Genomic DNA, 13,000 nt, shown 5'->3' with positions numbered 1-13,000 from the left:
CTTCATCCCCAAAGCCAGATCAATCACTCTCTATGTAGAGACTGTCTCTTCCAGGCATGAAGCTTCGCCCTCCGAGCATGACGCTTCGCTTCCTGGAGGGTCAAAAATCTCACGATCCAAAATCGAGGTTCGCTTTTGTACGTGACTTGCCATGGCGCCCAATAAGAGGTCGTCATCCTCCAATCGACTGGTTGTGGCGCCGACCATTAGGAATCGATAGTCATGACCGAGTTCCTCAACTAAGCCCAGAAGCATGTTTCGAGGTAAGTATCTTCCTGGAGTGCCCCAAAATGGCTTTCCATGCTCGGATTGGAGCAAATGCGATGCATTGCTAGATTTTCCTTGACTGCTGTGCTGCCAGCACATTCGTAACACTTCCATGCAGTAGTGGAAATACAAATACCGGGCTGCCGGGCGGAATTTGGTCTTGAATACAAGTTTGCGACCATCGAGGTTTCCAAAAGTGATATCAGACCAACTTGCGACTCTAGTGTCTCTCTTCTCCCAGTCTGGATCTATAATCTTGATTTGATATTCGCGTTGATCACACTTAACCCAACGCTTGACCTCGGACAGTAGCGTCCCTTCTGCCAAAGTAGGAACAATCGCAAATTTTCCAGCGTCGAAGTACTTTTCGAGCCCTTTATAGATTAGCAGACCGTTCTGCGGCAGGAATAGCTCTGCAGGTCGCTTTTGACCAAAAATGGCATCCATTGTATCCTGGCCGTTGCGCCAAGGGAAAAGATGGGATGCTGTCACATCTTCGCTTTCAATGTACCGGCCTAGAATCGAACACCAAAGCCAGGGTTCTGATGAGTGACGAGCCCCATATGCCTCAACCAATTTATCGCGGAATTGTTGCTGGACTCTGGAATCTCGCGGGCCAGCGCCTACATTCTTTTGCATGGCTAGTCCCATACTAGAGGTCGTGAAAAGCTTCATGTATGAAGCGCGCAGGCTTCTTCCTTCTCGTGCGTTTTGTAGCTGATCTACTCTCTCTTGGCAAATCTTTTTTGACTGTTCCTGGGCTTTAATCGACTCCAATATGGCCTTAGCCTCATCTGTTTTTGACCAATTGCCCGGATCGCCTTCAAATTGGTGATGGGAGATTTTACGGGACAACTCAGACCTCTCTAGGCTGATTTCTTCGATTTTGACGGCTTGAGTCCAGAATTGGAGATCAAAGGATCCTCTTGCCCTCCACGGCTTCCTGGCGTTGTCTAAATCCTTGGTTAGGTCGATTTTTCGTTTCTTCAAAACGTGAATCTGGGGTGGCTCCGTGTCTAGCGATTCCATAGATCGTTTGCTAGCGTCCATAATTGCAGATTTGAAAGGTCTAAGCCTACATTACATGTGCATCGATATTTTTGAAAGAACGGATTCGGAACCATAGTTCTAGCTCCCGCCGCTTAATGCGGTTCAGGAACGACGTCAGGCAGAAAGTCAAATATGACTCGACAGGAATCAATCAAATTTCAATAAATCTACCTGGCGTTGATAATAAAATCTTATGCAATTCTATGAGAAAGAAATAGAATAATTAGGAACAAAGTAAAGAGCAAACTGGAATGCGAAGGTGTGTAGAGGCCAGGGGTCAAATGTGTTTTTTATACTCCGTACTCAGAAATTGGAATATATGATTTACTTCACAGGATGTCCTTCTAAGCAAAGTACCCTAAGTTTAAAGATTAAAGCTATCTCCACCTTAAATTCTGCGTTCTCACCACTAGTACTGTAGCAGAATAAGGGTTGGTTGTAGCGAGGAATACTAATGGCATTATAGGAAGCTGCCGCAGCCTTGGTGGAAAAATGGGCGACAAATATGCTCCGCCAAGTCCCACCCATCCTTCAGCGCCATGTCCGCACCAACAAGTTCATAGGGACTGATGATGTGGTTCGCATCACCGATGAACATCACACCATCCAGGCATTCATCGTGCTGGAAAGCTTCCTTTTAGTTTGCGGGTCTGACAAACTCGGTATCTCGGACTGTGGCCTCGACAACTGATTTTAAGGGTTCTTTAAACACATGGCCCATCTCTAGAGCTTCTTTCTTCAGGCCCTCGAAGTAACCTGCGTTGAGGTTTGTCTTAGTTTTTCGTGCAGGGCCAATCGTGCTGAGCGCCCAGGCGACCCTGTTCTTGTCAAGGGGGTTGTAGATACAGCAAATACCATGAGCCAGTTGCAGGCCATAATCCTTATCGATGGGCTTAGGCACTCCTCCCTTAAGGTAACCGACATCACCAATCCGACTTGCTCCCATCTAGGTGGTCTGCATGTCGCGTGATCGGAAGCAGGCTCGTAATTTGCTGCGCCGTCTGCGGCGACGATGAGGTCACATTGCTCGAACAATGTGGTCTTGCCTCCGTCATTCGAAACCGTAACTCGCATCTTTCCGTCGTCGGTTCGTTTGGCTGTTATACATGCCCATCCCCATTCGAAACCGTAACTCGCATCTTTCCGTCGTCGGTTCGTTTGGCTGTTATACATGCCCATCCCCATTCAAAGGCCGTTTGTTTTGTCTCGGCATTTTCCTAAAGTCTGCGCTTGAGCCCCTCGAGAGATATCCGGACTGTTGCTGTAGGGAGGCTGCAATACTCCTTTGGATTTATGGACGAGATCCACTTTCAGTTGTCACCACAAACGCGAATGTTGCCGCCATTAAGTGATGCGTACTCGAGAACTTCATCCAGGAGGCCTAGCTATTGAATAGTGACTAATCCATCATCGTGACTGGCTGCGTTGATGTTCAGCGTGTAGGGATCTTTTCGAGACACTTCTCGCGTTCACTCTGTTCAAATATGACGACTTGGGCATTCTCGATGGAGGGGTTCCATACCTGGTCTAAAGCCAGGACGAAAGATGGGGCAGCGAAACTTCCGCCGGCGACGATAATGCGCTTTCCAGCGAGGAACTGGGCAGGGTGCTTCATCAGTTTGGATTGGAAAGAGGATGTTGATTATGCTGAGAAACTTACGACCGCGTTGAAATTTCAGGTTTATAAACATTTAGGCAACCGTATAACCACAAACACCCGCGCCTTCCTAAGCTGTAGATGAGATAGGAAATCCGAAATCCGAAGTCCGCTGTTCCAGGATATGGATCCTTATAAGGCATTTGTCATGAAACATCATCCTGCTTAACTATCTATATGAGACAATCAAAATGATAAGGCAATGCCACTACGAAGGAATATCGAAGTACACCGCTCGCAATCCGAGTGGACCGTAGGCATGTCGAGCACTGAGCACCGAGGATCTCTCGATCTCTTAACCCACTGTCATTCGGCCTCCAGCTTATCCTTGCGTAAAGTCAGCACTATACAAAGCGAAGAATCAACGGAGAAATCAAAATTAGCTCTAGGCTAACATAAGCCCAACGGATCCTTAATTAAACATAGGTCCGACCGATCCTGAAGTAAATACTACGAATAAGTATCTCATACCTCTACCTAGAACACTAAGTTTAAGTTCCTTAAGCTCCGACGAGGACAGCGACGGCGAATATTCGTAAAACTATAGAACTCGCTGAAAGAATTAATAAACTAAGTTCGGATTTAACCTCTCTTAGCTCCTACAATTTCTAAAGAATAGTCGTTTAACAACGAGTTCATGGTTTTTCGTTTCATTCGACTACTGAGCACAGTCGATCATCTTCTCGCCCGGGCAGACATGATAGATTCCTAGGCTTAGTTACTACATGCTTCATCGCTCTTAGTCATGGTCCTTAGTCATCGGTCTATCGTCATGACCGCCCCTCTTAGGTATGTAGTCAATGCGTTATCCTTCCAAGGTTACGTATCCACATGATTCCTATTGTAACAAAGCTTGCGGCATTCACCAATCAATAGGATGGAAAGCCCGACATCATAGTGATGTCAATTTCAAGTATGTCACCAAAGCCTGGAGTTTTACATGAACTATCAAGGAATATTACAGGGTTATCAATGTGAATGAAGGCGCTTTTGTTCAGATGCTAATTATAAATCCGTGCGTGGAGCCCTCGTTCGTGTTTCGATGACAGCTCAACTGAAATATACATCTCAGATTTCGAATCGCCATTGAACCCATCATATCCAAAATTATACACAATGGCCTTTACACAGGCAGCAAACTTGGTCGAGAAAGTCATTGGCCATGGTGACAATGCGACCATAACCACTGACGTCTCGAATTACAACAACGAGTTTGGAGAAGAGACTGGCGAGTTAATCCAGGCCACTACATGGCAGGGCAAGAACACAGTCAAAGTGGGTAAGTGAAACATGATCATGTTCTGCATGGCGACCTTATCCGTGCACTGAACTAACAAGCCGTCATCAGTGGAAATGCCCAAGCCGCGGGTCATCGACCCCGGTGATGTAGTTATCAAGGTGACAGGAAGCACCATCTGCGGCAGTGACTTGCACCTATATCATGGTATGAACTGCACCCTGATCAGCGAAGCCCAAAAAGACTAACTCAAATGTGCTGTTTGAAGGCACAATCCCCCAATTACAGAAAGGCGATGTGCTCGGCCATGAATGCTGTGGAGTTGTGGAAAGTGTTGGCCCGGACTCCAAGAAAGTCAAAGTCGGAGAACGCGTCGTTGTCTCTTTCCCAATTGCTTGTGGAACTTGTAGGAATTGCCAGAGAGAGTTATTCTCTCAATGCGATAGGACCAATGAGAACACACTCACCAACGCCTTGTACGGCAAACGAACCGCAGGTAAGTGAGCACGAGAACTTCTCATTCTGCTTTGATATCTATGTTAACTCGATGATAGGCATGTTTGGATATTCCCATTTCACGGGTGGCTTTGCCGGCGGCCAAGCCGAGTATCTTCGCGTTCCCTACGGCGACGTGAACCTGCTCTCTATCCCAGACGACGTCCCAGATGAGAAGGCGCTCTATGTATCAGATGTCCTAGCGACATCTTGGCACTGCGTCGTCGACACGGGAGTCAAAAAAGGGGATGTTGTTGCGATTTGGGGTGCCGGGCCGATCGGACAGATGTGCGCGCAGTATAGTTTCTATCATGGGGCTAGTCGGGTGATCCTCATCGATGGAGGCGATGCTGCATGGCGATTGGAATTTGTGAAGACGAAATTGCCAAAACTTGAAACCATAAACTTCACTGATCTGCCGAAGGGTGAGTCTGTGACGTCCCAGTTGCAGAAAATGGTTGATGGAGGACCGGACGTCGCGTTGGAGTGTGCGGCGGGTGAATATGCTAAAGGATGGGCGCATTACTTTGAGCAAATGTTGGGGATGGAGACGGATACTTCAGAGATTCTAAATGAGATGATCACTGCCGTTCGCCCATTTGGACATGTGGGTGTGACGGGTGTCTATGCTGGATATGTGAGTTCACTTTGGACGGAGACTTGGGAAAGAGCTAACAATTATTCTCAGACAAATCATTTTAACATCGGGGCTTTGATGCAAACTGGTGTCCATCTCTGTGGTAATGGACAGGCTCCTGTCCAGAAGTATTGGGAGCACCTCATGCATCTGATCCAGACGGGAGAGATTGACCCACTGGCTATGGTGACGCATCGGGTCCGTTTGGAAGATATGGATAAGCTGTATGACGTCTTTAGCAAACGAGAGATGGGAATGCAGAAGGTCTTTGTGCAGACTAAGCACTCCGGCCCTGTAGCTGACGGGGCTCCTCGGCTCACGAACCTGTGATCTAACATATCAATTTTGACGAGTTAGTGTATATCGAGTACCAAAAAAAGCTTTTATGACACAATTCATGGAACGAAACCTGAAGGAACCAAACTTAAGTCATTATTATGTTGGGTATGGCGAGAAATTCATTGTGAGCCTCCACCCGCCTCATTCAATGTCGAATGTCGATGTTAATGAAAGCCGAACCCACCAAATGCAACATGATCAGCATGGGATGGGAGGTACCCATGAATTTAGCTTATTGAGATCATAACATAATCTCTTTCCTAAAACTGAGAAATAATACAGGCACCCGAAGGCAAGAGAGGCGACATTTCAGTTCATATGGTGTCCACATCCCTTGCAGATGAGATGGTACCTCGTAGACTTTAGAGGGTGCAGAAGCTAAGTCGGGATTGATCGGAATCGTCCAAATTTTCAGTCTCTATTATATTTCACCCATGTTTGTAATGGGTCGAGAGACAAATCGTAGCTCTACAACAATATATGTTTATTTGACTCCGAACGAGACAGCCAATTGTTCAGAGATGATGGCCATCTGTATAGACTCAATTCGTGCAAGATACCACATTGAGACAAGCCAAAAGTGATGACCAGGTATGGTGGATATTTCCCTCGGATCACCACCGAAAAGGGCCTTTAAAGGCGATGGCTAGCACCGGAAAGCGAACGCATCCAATAGTGGCGACTTCTTACCACGCTTTCCACTTTTCACACCTTCATTGATACGTCACTAATAAGTCTCAAATGTCACGACGGTGAAAATCTCCAGATCGGGCCATGTATGCGAGAATTCCGTTGTTCGGCTTCCGCGCGGCGTGAGGTTAGGAAGAATCCACTGATTGATAAGAATTTGCTATGTGGAGTGCTTGGCAACCTTCGGAGAGACTTTACAATATTGGAGGAAAAGAGCGAGTTTTGTTATCCAAAAAGGAAAACAAAAACTAGGAACTGTTGGCCGTTCTCCAATTTTACCTGCTCAACCAGTGGCACACGAAAAAGAAGCAGAATTAGGACAATCAGATAAGATCAGACCGAAGACGGCCTTACGGGATTCGATTCCCTTGTCGATCCATACCCTTCACCGCTGCTGAATGTCCCCGGGAAAAGTTCTTTTGCGCATTGGCATCTTTTCATTGGTCTAATCGCCGTTTCTGCTAGGTAATAGCTGGACCGGAAGGTAGGGGGCACTCGTTGTGCCCACCCATGGTCACTGGATTGACGAGACACTCCACTTCGAGCAAATTTTGCCGTGGAATAATCTGATCCGTGTCGCCTGTTATTGAGTCATAGATGATCGGGACGGGTGGACGGTGAACTGCAGGGGGAAAGTCAGGATTGCGAATTGATGTGCGAATTGATGCGCAAATGTTATGTATGATGTACCGGCTACATTTACCGATGGCCGTTCACAATATGTAGATGTTAAATTCGATGAAAGCTTAGGCTGGAAGAAAAGCATTGACAATTAATGGCAATTTGGGAGGGAAATCTCGTCAATACCCTACTAGCGTGTAGAGAGTCAAAAATACTATATACTTTGCGTCAGCCCACCAACGCTTGCCCGGAACCAACTCCACATAAAGTCCTGGGGTCGGATCAGATAAAAATTTTCCAATGGGATCCTTAGTTCAAAATTAATTTGAACCAATAGTAAATTTGTAATATTTGAGAATAAATCCCTAGAAAAGAAGAGTAAAAAAGAAGGTAAAGAGAAACCATTTAGTATACGAAACCCGACATCCGAAACCGGAATCATGTGAGCACATAATCTAATCTGATCATCTTTTCTTTCCCCATTTCCCTTCTTCTCTTTTCTGCCTTTCTGCCTTTTAAATTATCGTGAACTGATTTGCTTCTTCTTCACCATCATCTTCTTCTTCTGTTAAGTTGTAATAGACTTATACACATACAGTTAGAGCTTCTTGTTCACTCTCCCAAGTGGCCCCTCTCGCTTATCGGCTCGCATGAGCACACTTCCGCTCTTCCGACCGAGAAACGGCTCGTGCGTCCCCGAACACGCCCGACTTTAGCTATTCTCAACTGACTTCATACCAGCATTTGAACATCAATTTGGTGTCAAAATGGCCACCCATGGTGTGTCTATGACCCCAGCTCTGGCTGGAACCCCTGCGCTGGCTCTAGCACCCGCGCCCGCACTAGCTTGCAAGGCTTCTGTGGCCCCATCTCCAGGACCAGGTACCCCCGGCTCTATCACTTCGAAAGAATGGGTCATCCCACCGCGCCCTAAGCCTGGCCGCAAGCCTGCTACAGACACCCCGCCGACTAAGCGCAAGGCCCAGAACCGCGCTGCCCAGCGTGCGTTCCGTGAACGCCGGGCCGCCCGCGTTAGTGAACTCGAAGAGCAAATGAAGGAAATTGAAGATAGCCACGATATTCAAGTGGCAAACCTCCAGCAGCAGATCGGTAATCTCTCTGGTGAGATCGATCAATGCCGTGAGGAGATGGGTTGGTGGCGCGACCGATGCCATGCCTTGGAGAAGGAGGTAGCCATCGAACGCAGCGCAAAGGAGACCCTTGTCAAGGAATTCCGATCCTCTCTTTCTGGTACTACTGTCACCAAAGTCACTGCTATTCCTGACTCTGTGCCCTTGCCGCCTCGCAAGACCAGGAGTTCACGAATGGAGGATGTTCAACGCACCAACATCGACCGTAACAAAGAAGACGGACATATGGATGTCCCTCTGGGCTGCAACAATTGCTCTAGCTCGCACTGTCAATGCATTGAAGATGCATTCGGCATGCCGATCGATACCCACGAGTCATCTCGTGCGAGCAGGCATCCACCCCACGGAGTGGGTAGTCCCGAACGCGATACTCGAGACCCCGACATCAAACCCGATCCGGAAGAGATGGAAATCGATTTCACCGCGCAGTTCTCCAGTGCACCAGCTCAGTCCCACGATGTGTCCTCGCCACCCGTCGATCCTTGCGGGTTCTGCCAGGACGGTACCCCCTGTATCTGTGCCGAGATGGCGGCACAGGAGCAGCAGCGAAGCCGTACCTTCGAGACCAACCGTCTCGCCCCAATCCAATCCATCTCACAATTTACCCCACCCCCATCCGAGGGAGACGCCCGCTCAGAAGTGACTCTCCCATCCATAACCCAAGCGACCAACCCCTGCGCCAATGGCCCAGGCACCTGCGCCCAGTGTCTTGCCGACCCCCGAAGCACCCTTTTTTGCAAGACGCTGGCAGCCTCCCGGTCAGCGAGCGGCACTCCATCGGGAGGAGGCTGCTGCGGAGGCGGCGGAAAGGAGGGCGGATGTTGCATGTCAAGAAATGCCCCCACCACCACGACCCTCTCGCGTAACAACACCACCCTGCCTTCGCAACCTCCCGCACCCAAGCCCGCTTCGCCCTCCGAGTTAACGCTCAGCTGTGCCGACGCCTTCACCACCCTCTCCCGCCACCCAAACTTCAATCGCGCCAGCGACGAGCTCTCCTCCTGGCTACCAAAGCTCCACACACTCCCTAACCCCCGTGACCTCGCTCCCCCGGACAGCCGTGCTGCCATGGAAGTCGAGGCTGCGAGCGTCATGGGCGTGCTGCGGTACTTCGACCGGCGCTTCGCCGAAAAATAAGACTGTTTTTGCTTGCGTTCTCTGATTCCTGTCCCCACGGGGATCGCTTTTGATACCCATACCCTCACCCCACCCGGACGCTCCATATACGATCATACGGACTTGTTTGGCAATTAATGTCTCTTACACTATACCGTTTTCTCCCCTCCCCGGAGAACGGGATTGGGCTTTACTGCCTCGCCTTGACCTCCATTACCCAAAAGCACAACATTTTTTTTTGTCGTTCGATCTCACTGGCATATCTGGTGCAGAGACCCCTGGCCGCTATGAAGATGTTCAATGGTCAGTGGTCGATCTGGTGGTCCCTTTGTTTCGATTATCTTGCCTTCTGTTAGACGGGTGGATTTAGGATTTTAGCGGCGTTTCTCTTATTGACAAGGGTTATTATGTGTACAACGTGGTTTTATTATGAATGGAACGATAGTACTACAACTGCAATGTGCCATTTAGGGCTAGAAATAACTACGGTATATGTAGATCCACCAAGGATCCAAAGTAATTCCAAACCCCCATTTGAGCTCACTACAGCATCACCCAACAAAGTCTCGGTGAGAATTCTGTGATTATTGTTCAAAATGGATTTCTCCAGCTCTACAACGCATGTCTACACCCGTTGAGATCCAAAGCAATGATCAATCGTGAATTTAATTAAATACCCAGCTGCCGATACTGGACCACTGACTTGCATCTCGTAAGATAGCTATGTGGGGAGAGAGGATTTATACATGGGGAGCAAGAAACCAAATCAAGATAAATCACGCCGATCGCCATTACCCCTGGATGCATTTCCCTGGGGTATAAATGTAGACAAGAGGGGAGCAGAGAGTGGAGAACGAAAACAAAGACGCGCGCATGGAGAAATGGCTGATGTTGCCAATCTACTTGATGGGAATTCAAGCTCTTCGCCTATAAGGAGATTGCGGAATTGATCAAGATGACGCAAGGGAGACTGGTTGTAGTCTTTGAGAGATAATGAGGGGGGGGGGGATTCATGTGCAAATTCATGAATTTCCCCCAAAACGTAGCTTAGCTAGGTAGGTTCGATTAGAATCGTCCACCGCTGGAGCGGCCGTGGCCGCCCTTGGTCGTCACTTCGTCTTCGCTGCCACCGGCAACTCCGCCGAGCAAACTGGCTCCCCAGATACCGGCAATACCCCACATACCAATCCGCCAGCCGCGGTACAAGCCCTGGATGCCCTGGCCCTGCTGCCGCTTCTGGCGATTTTGCTTGGAAGAGGGGTTGCCGAGGAGCTGGTTGGCACGCTCTGTGTCGGAAGGTGTGGAGCTAACACCCTCTTCGTACACGACGTGCCACATGGTACCGATGATACCACGGTAGGTGCGGGGTGTAGGGACGATAGTCTCTACATCGGAGGCATCAATAGATGCTGCGCGGATGCTGCCGGCGGAAGACTTCTGGCGTAGGCTCAGGGATGTGTAGGTAGCAATCTGGGCACGACGAAGCACGGTCTCTAGTGGGAATCGCACGGCGAGTTCGAGGCCTGAGCTGAGGAATGCGCAAAGGTTCCAAGTGTTTGGATTGAGGAGGGGATCGATGGACAGGTATGATTTCAGGAAGAGTGGGGTCGAGGTCATTATAAAGTTGGGGAGACTCGAGTGCAGCACGGTGATTGGGACGAGGTGCGAGGGGATCGTGGAGTTTGGGGTTGGGAGCTGACGGATAGCTCGGATTAGGGACCGCGGGCCATGTGTGGCGGGTGTGAGCATCAGGAATGTGCGAGCTGTGTCGATAGGTGCCAGGATCAGGGCGGATAGTGAGGATGAAATGAATGAGAGAACCAGCGTCGCCAAGGGCGAAGATACGGTCAGAATGTCGGCCGTCATAGACGAGGAAAAGTCCTCTTCTGGTAGACCGACAATTGCTGATAAAAGACTGCGGATGAATGTATTTAAAGTCGGGAGGAGCAGGGAGTAAATGAATGTAGCGTTGGAGGATTTCCAAAGGGAGGTTGGGCCACTGGAAGTCCAAAGTTGAGAAAGAACTTCTGTAAGGCTGTTCGGGTTTTTCACAGTCAAGGCATGTTGAGGCTTTGCCGTAGACTCTGGCCGAATATAACCACTTCGGTCGGTGATGTGGTGTCGTGATCTGCGAGATCGAGGTGTACTCGGCGTCGGGGTGTGAGGGGCCGCTGAGGTGAAGTAGCTACTTTCATCATCAGATGATTCTGACTCCTATACGCATTCGGATTAGCTATTGAGTAGGAAACGCAACGGAGCTTCATATGAGACTTGAAAGGGCTATCCTTACTGAGTTGTAAGAGCTTCCTTCGGTACCCGGTGGCGGTTTCTGATCCCACTCTTCATCTGCGGTGTCAGGCACGACATACACCTGCAAGATGGTTTTGGCAACATCAAATGGCTGGGCAGTGAGGACTTTAGTGTAGCGCACTAGTGCCCCGTTCAAAGCATCGCGAACCCAGTCGGACACAGAGGGAGAGGCATCCAAATAGTCGGCATAGCCTAAGTCCGGGATGAGGTCGCGCGCCGTGCTGCCAAACACCTGAGCCGATGATGGCGACGCCACTTCGGGAGGCGCATTTGAAGCAGGCGATAAGCCAGATGGGGGGATATAGTAAGGCCGCAAGGGATTGATCCCTTCACGATTCGCCATGATGAATGATGGGTGAATAGAGAGCTCGGGGAATTGAAGAACGGGAGGAGCAGTTGGAATGTCCGACGCCGCCTTTGTCTTTTTTTTTCCTCCGCGGCCATTGGACGATCAATTGCTCTCCTCCCAACTTCCCCCGGATCCTCTTTTTTACTCTTTTGCTTCAATTCCCCTTTGTCTTTTGGTGTTTTAATTACATTCAAAATGGTTTTCTGGAGAGAAGTCGGCTTGCAATTGCGCCGTGTACCCAAAACCGATATCTGTTTGACTCAAACGCGGAGATACCTTTCCTCGAGGACATGGACCAACACCGGAATCACAACACAGCCTCGCTCAAACACCGCGCACCGGAGTCTTCAGTCACCATGGCAAGGATATAATGCAGCCCGTCGTGCTTTCTCTGTGTCCGCACAAGCCGCGCACGGTCATATCACGCCGCCAAAGGCCGGAGAAGAGTAAGCCTACCGGAAAGCGCTTTTCTTGCGCTCAGTGGGCCGTATGCTAACTGAGCCTGTAGAATCAACATTGCTTTTATCGACAAGGATGGCACTAGGGTCGACCTTCAGGTTGCCGAGGGCGATAACCTACTAGACATTGCACAGGCAAATGATCTCGAGATGGAAGGTCAGTCGAGCCAATCATCGGCTTTCGATATACAACTGACATTTTCCCTCAACAGGTGCATGTGGAGGATCTTGTGCTTGCTCAACGTGCCATGTGATCGTGGATGACCCGGATACTTTTGACAAGATGGAAGAGCCATCAGACGACGAGAATGACATGCTGGATTTGGCCTTTGGCCTTACCGAGACCTCTCGCTTGGGTTGCCAGGTGATCATGACCAAGGAACTCGATGGGCTGGTCGTGCGACTGCCTACCATGACGCGAAATCTGCAAGCAAGCGACTTTGAATCGAAATAAACTTATCAGCGAAAATTCTGGGAGGCATTGCCCTGAACCTCCAAAAACCTTGACCCATTTCAACATACCTGGGCAGCCGGTTGGCTATCGTTCCTAATGGGACTTTGTACTGTACTATAAATCAGATACATCTAGTAATCTTGCACGGAATCGCAAAATGAAACTCTCC

At 49.2% G+C, this 13,000-nt stretch overlaps 7 protein-coding genes across 7 annotated transcripts; 3 read left to right on the top strand and 4 right to left on the bottom strand.

The window, feature by feature from the left end:
• Positions 1–30: 30 nt before the first annotated feature.
• N7529_003119 (uncharacterized protein) lies at positions 31–1,317 on the bottom strand (the record flags this gene model as incomplete). Its single annotated transcript, XM_057238646.1, has 1 exon — positions 31–1,317. The coding sequence occupies one exon, from the start codon at positions 1,315–1,317 to the stop codon at positions 31–33; it is 1,287 nt and encodes a 428-aa protein (XP_057101257.1).
• A 637-nt stretch (positions 1,318–1,954) lies between these two features.
• N7529_003118 (uncharacterized protein) lies at positions 1,955–2,263 on the bottom strand (the record flags this gene model as incomplete). Its single annotated transcript, XM_057238645.1, has 1 exon — positions 1,955–2,263. One exon carries the CDS (start codon positions 2,261–2,263, stop codon positions 1,955–1,957), a length of 309 nt encoding a protein of 102 aa, XP_057101256.1.
• Positions 2,264–2,749: 486 nt separating this feature from the next.
• N7529_003117 (uncharacterized protein) lies at positions 2,750–2,932 on the bottom strand (the record flags this gene model as incomplete). The annotated part of the gene is made up of 1 exon (XM_057238644.1): positions 2,750–2,932. One exon carries the CDS (start codon positions 2,930–2,932, stop codon positions 2,750–2,752), a length of 183 nt encoding a protein of 60 aa, XP_057101255.1.
• Positions 2,933–4,090: 1,158 nt separating this feature from the next.
• N7529_003116 (zinc-dependent alcohol dehydrogenase) lies at positions 4,091–5,673 on the top strand (the record flags this gene model as incomplete). Its single annotated transcript, XM_057238643.1, has 4 exons — positions 4,091–4,253; positions 4,323–4,418; positions 4,480–4,707; positions 4,766–5,673. 4 exons carry the CDS (start codon positions 4,091–4,093, stop codon positions 5,671–5,673), a joined length of 1,395 nt encoding a protein of 464 aa, XP_057101254.1.
• Positions 5,674–7,760: 2,087 nt separating this feature from the next.
• hapX (bZIP transcription factor HapX) lies at positions 7,761–9,281 on the top strand (the record flags this gene model as incomplete). The annotated part of the gene is made up of 1 exon (XM_057238642.1): positions 7,761–9,281. One exon carries the CDS (start codon positions 7,761–7,763, stop codon positions 9,279–9,281), a length of 1,521 nt encoding a protein of 506 aa, XP_057101253.1.
• Positions 9,282–10,325: 1,044 nt separating this feature from the next.
• On the bottom strand, positions 10,326–11,913 carry N7529_003114 (mitofusin complex protein UGO1; the record flags this gene model as incomplete). Its single annotated transcript, XM_057238641.1, has 2 exons — positions 10,326–11,474; positions 11,551–11,913. 2 exons carry the CDS (start codon positions 11,911–11,913, stop codon positions 10,326–10,328), a joined length of 1,512 nt encoding a protein of 503 aa, XP_057101252.1.
• Positions 11,914–12,114: 201 nt separating this feature from the next.
• N7529_003113 (ferredoxin family 2Fe-2S iron-sulfur cluster binding protein) lies at positions 12,115–12,831 on the top strand (the record flags this gene model as incomplete). Its single annotated transcript, XM_057238640.1, has 3 exons — positions 12,115–12,365; positions 12,428–12,534; positions 12,590–12,831. 3 exons carry the CDS (start codon positions 12,115–12,117, stop codon positions 12,829–12,831), a joined length of 600 nt encoding a protein of 199 aa, XP_057101251.1.
• Positions 12,832–13,000: the final 169 nt, after the last annotated feature.

This window comes from Penicillium soppii (genome assembly GCF_028829465.1).
Source record: "Penicillium soppii strain IBT 18220 chromosome Unknown utg000003l, whole genome shotgun sequence".
Classification (NCBI taxonomy): Eukaryota; Fungi; Ascomycota; class Eurotiomycetes; order Eurotiales; family Aspergillaceae; genus Penicillium; species Penicillium soppii.
The sequence above is the reverse complement of the archived record's forward strand: the minus strand, read 5'-3'. Positions and strand labels throughout refer to the sequence as shown.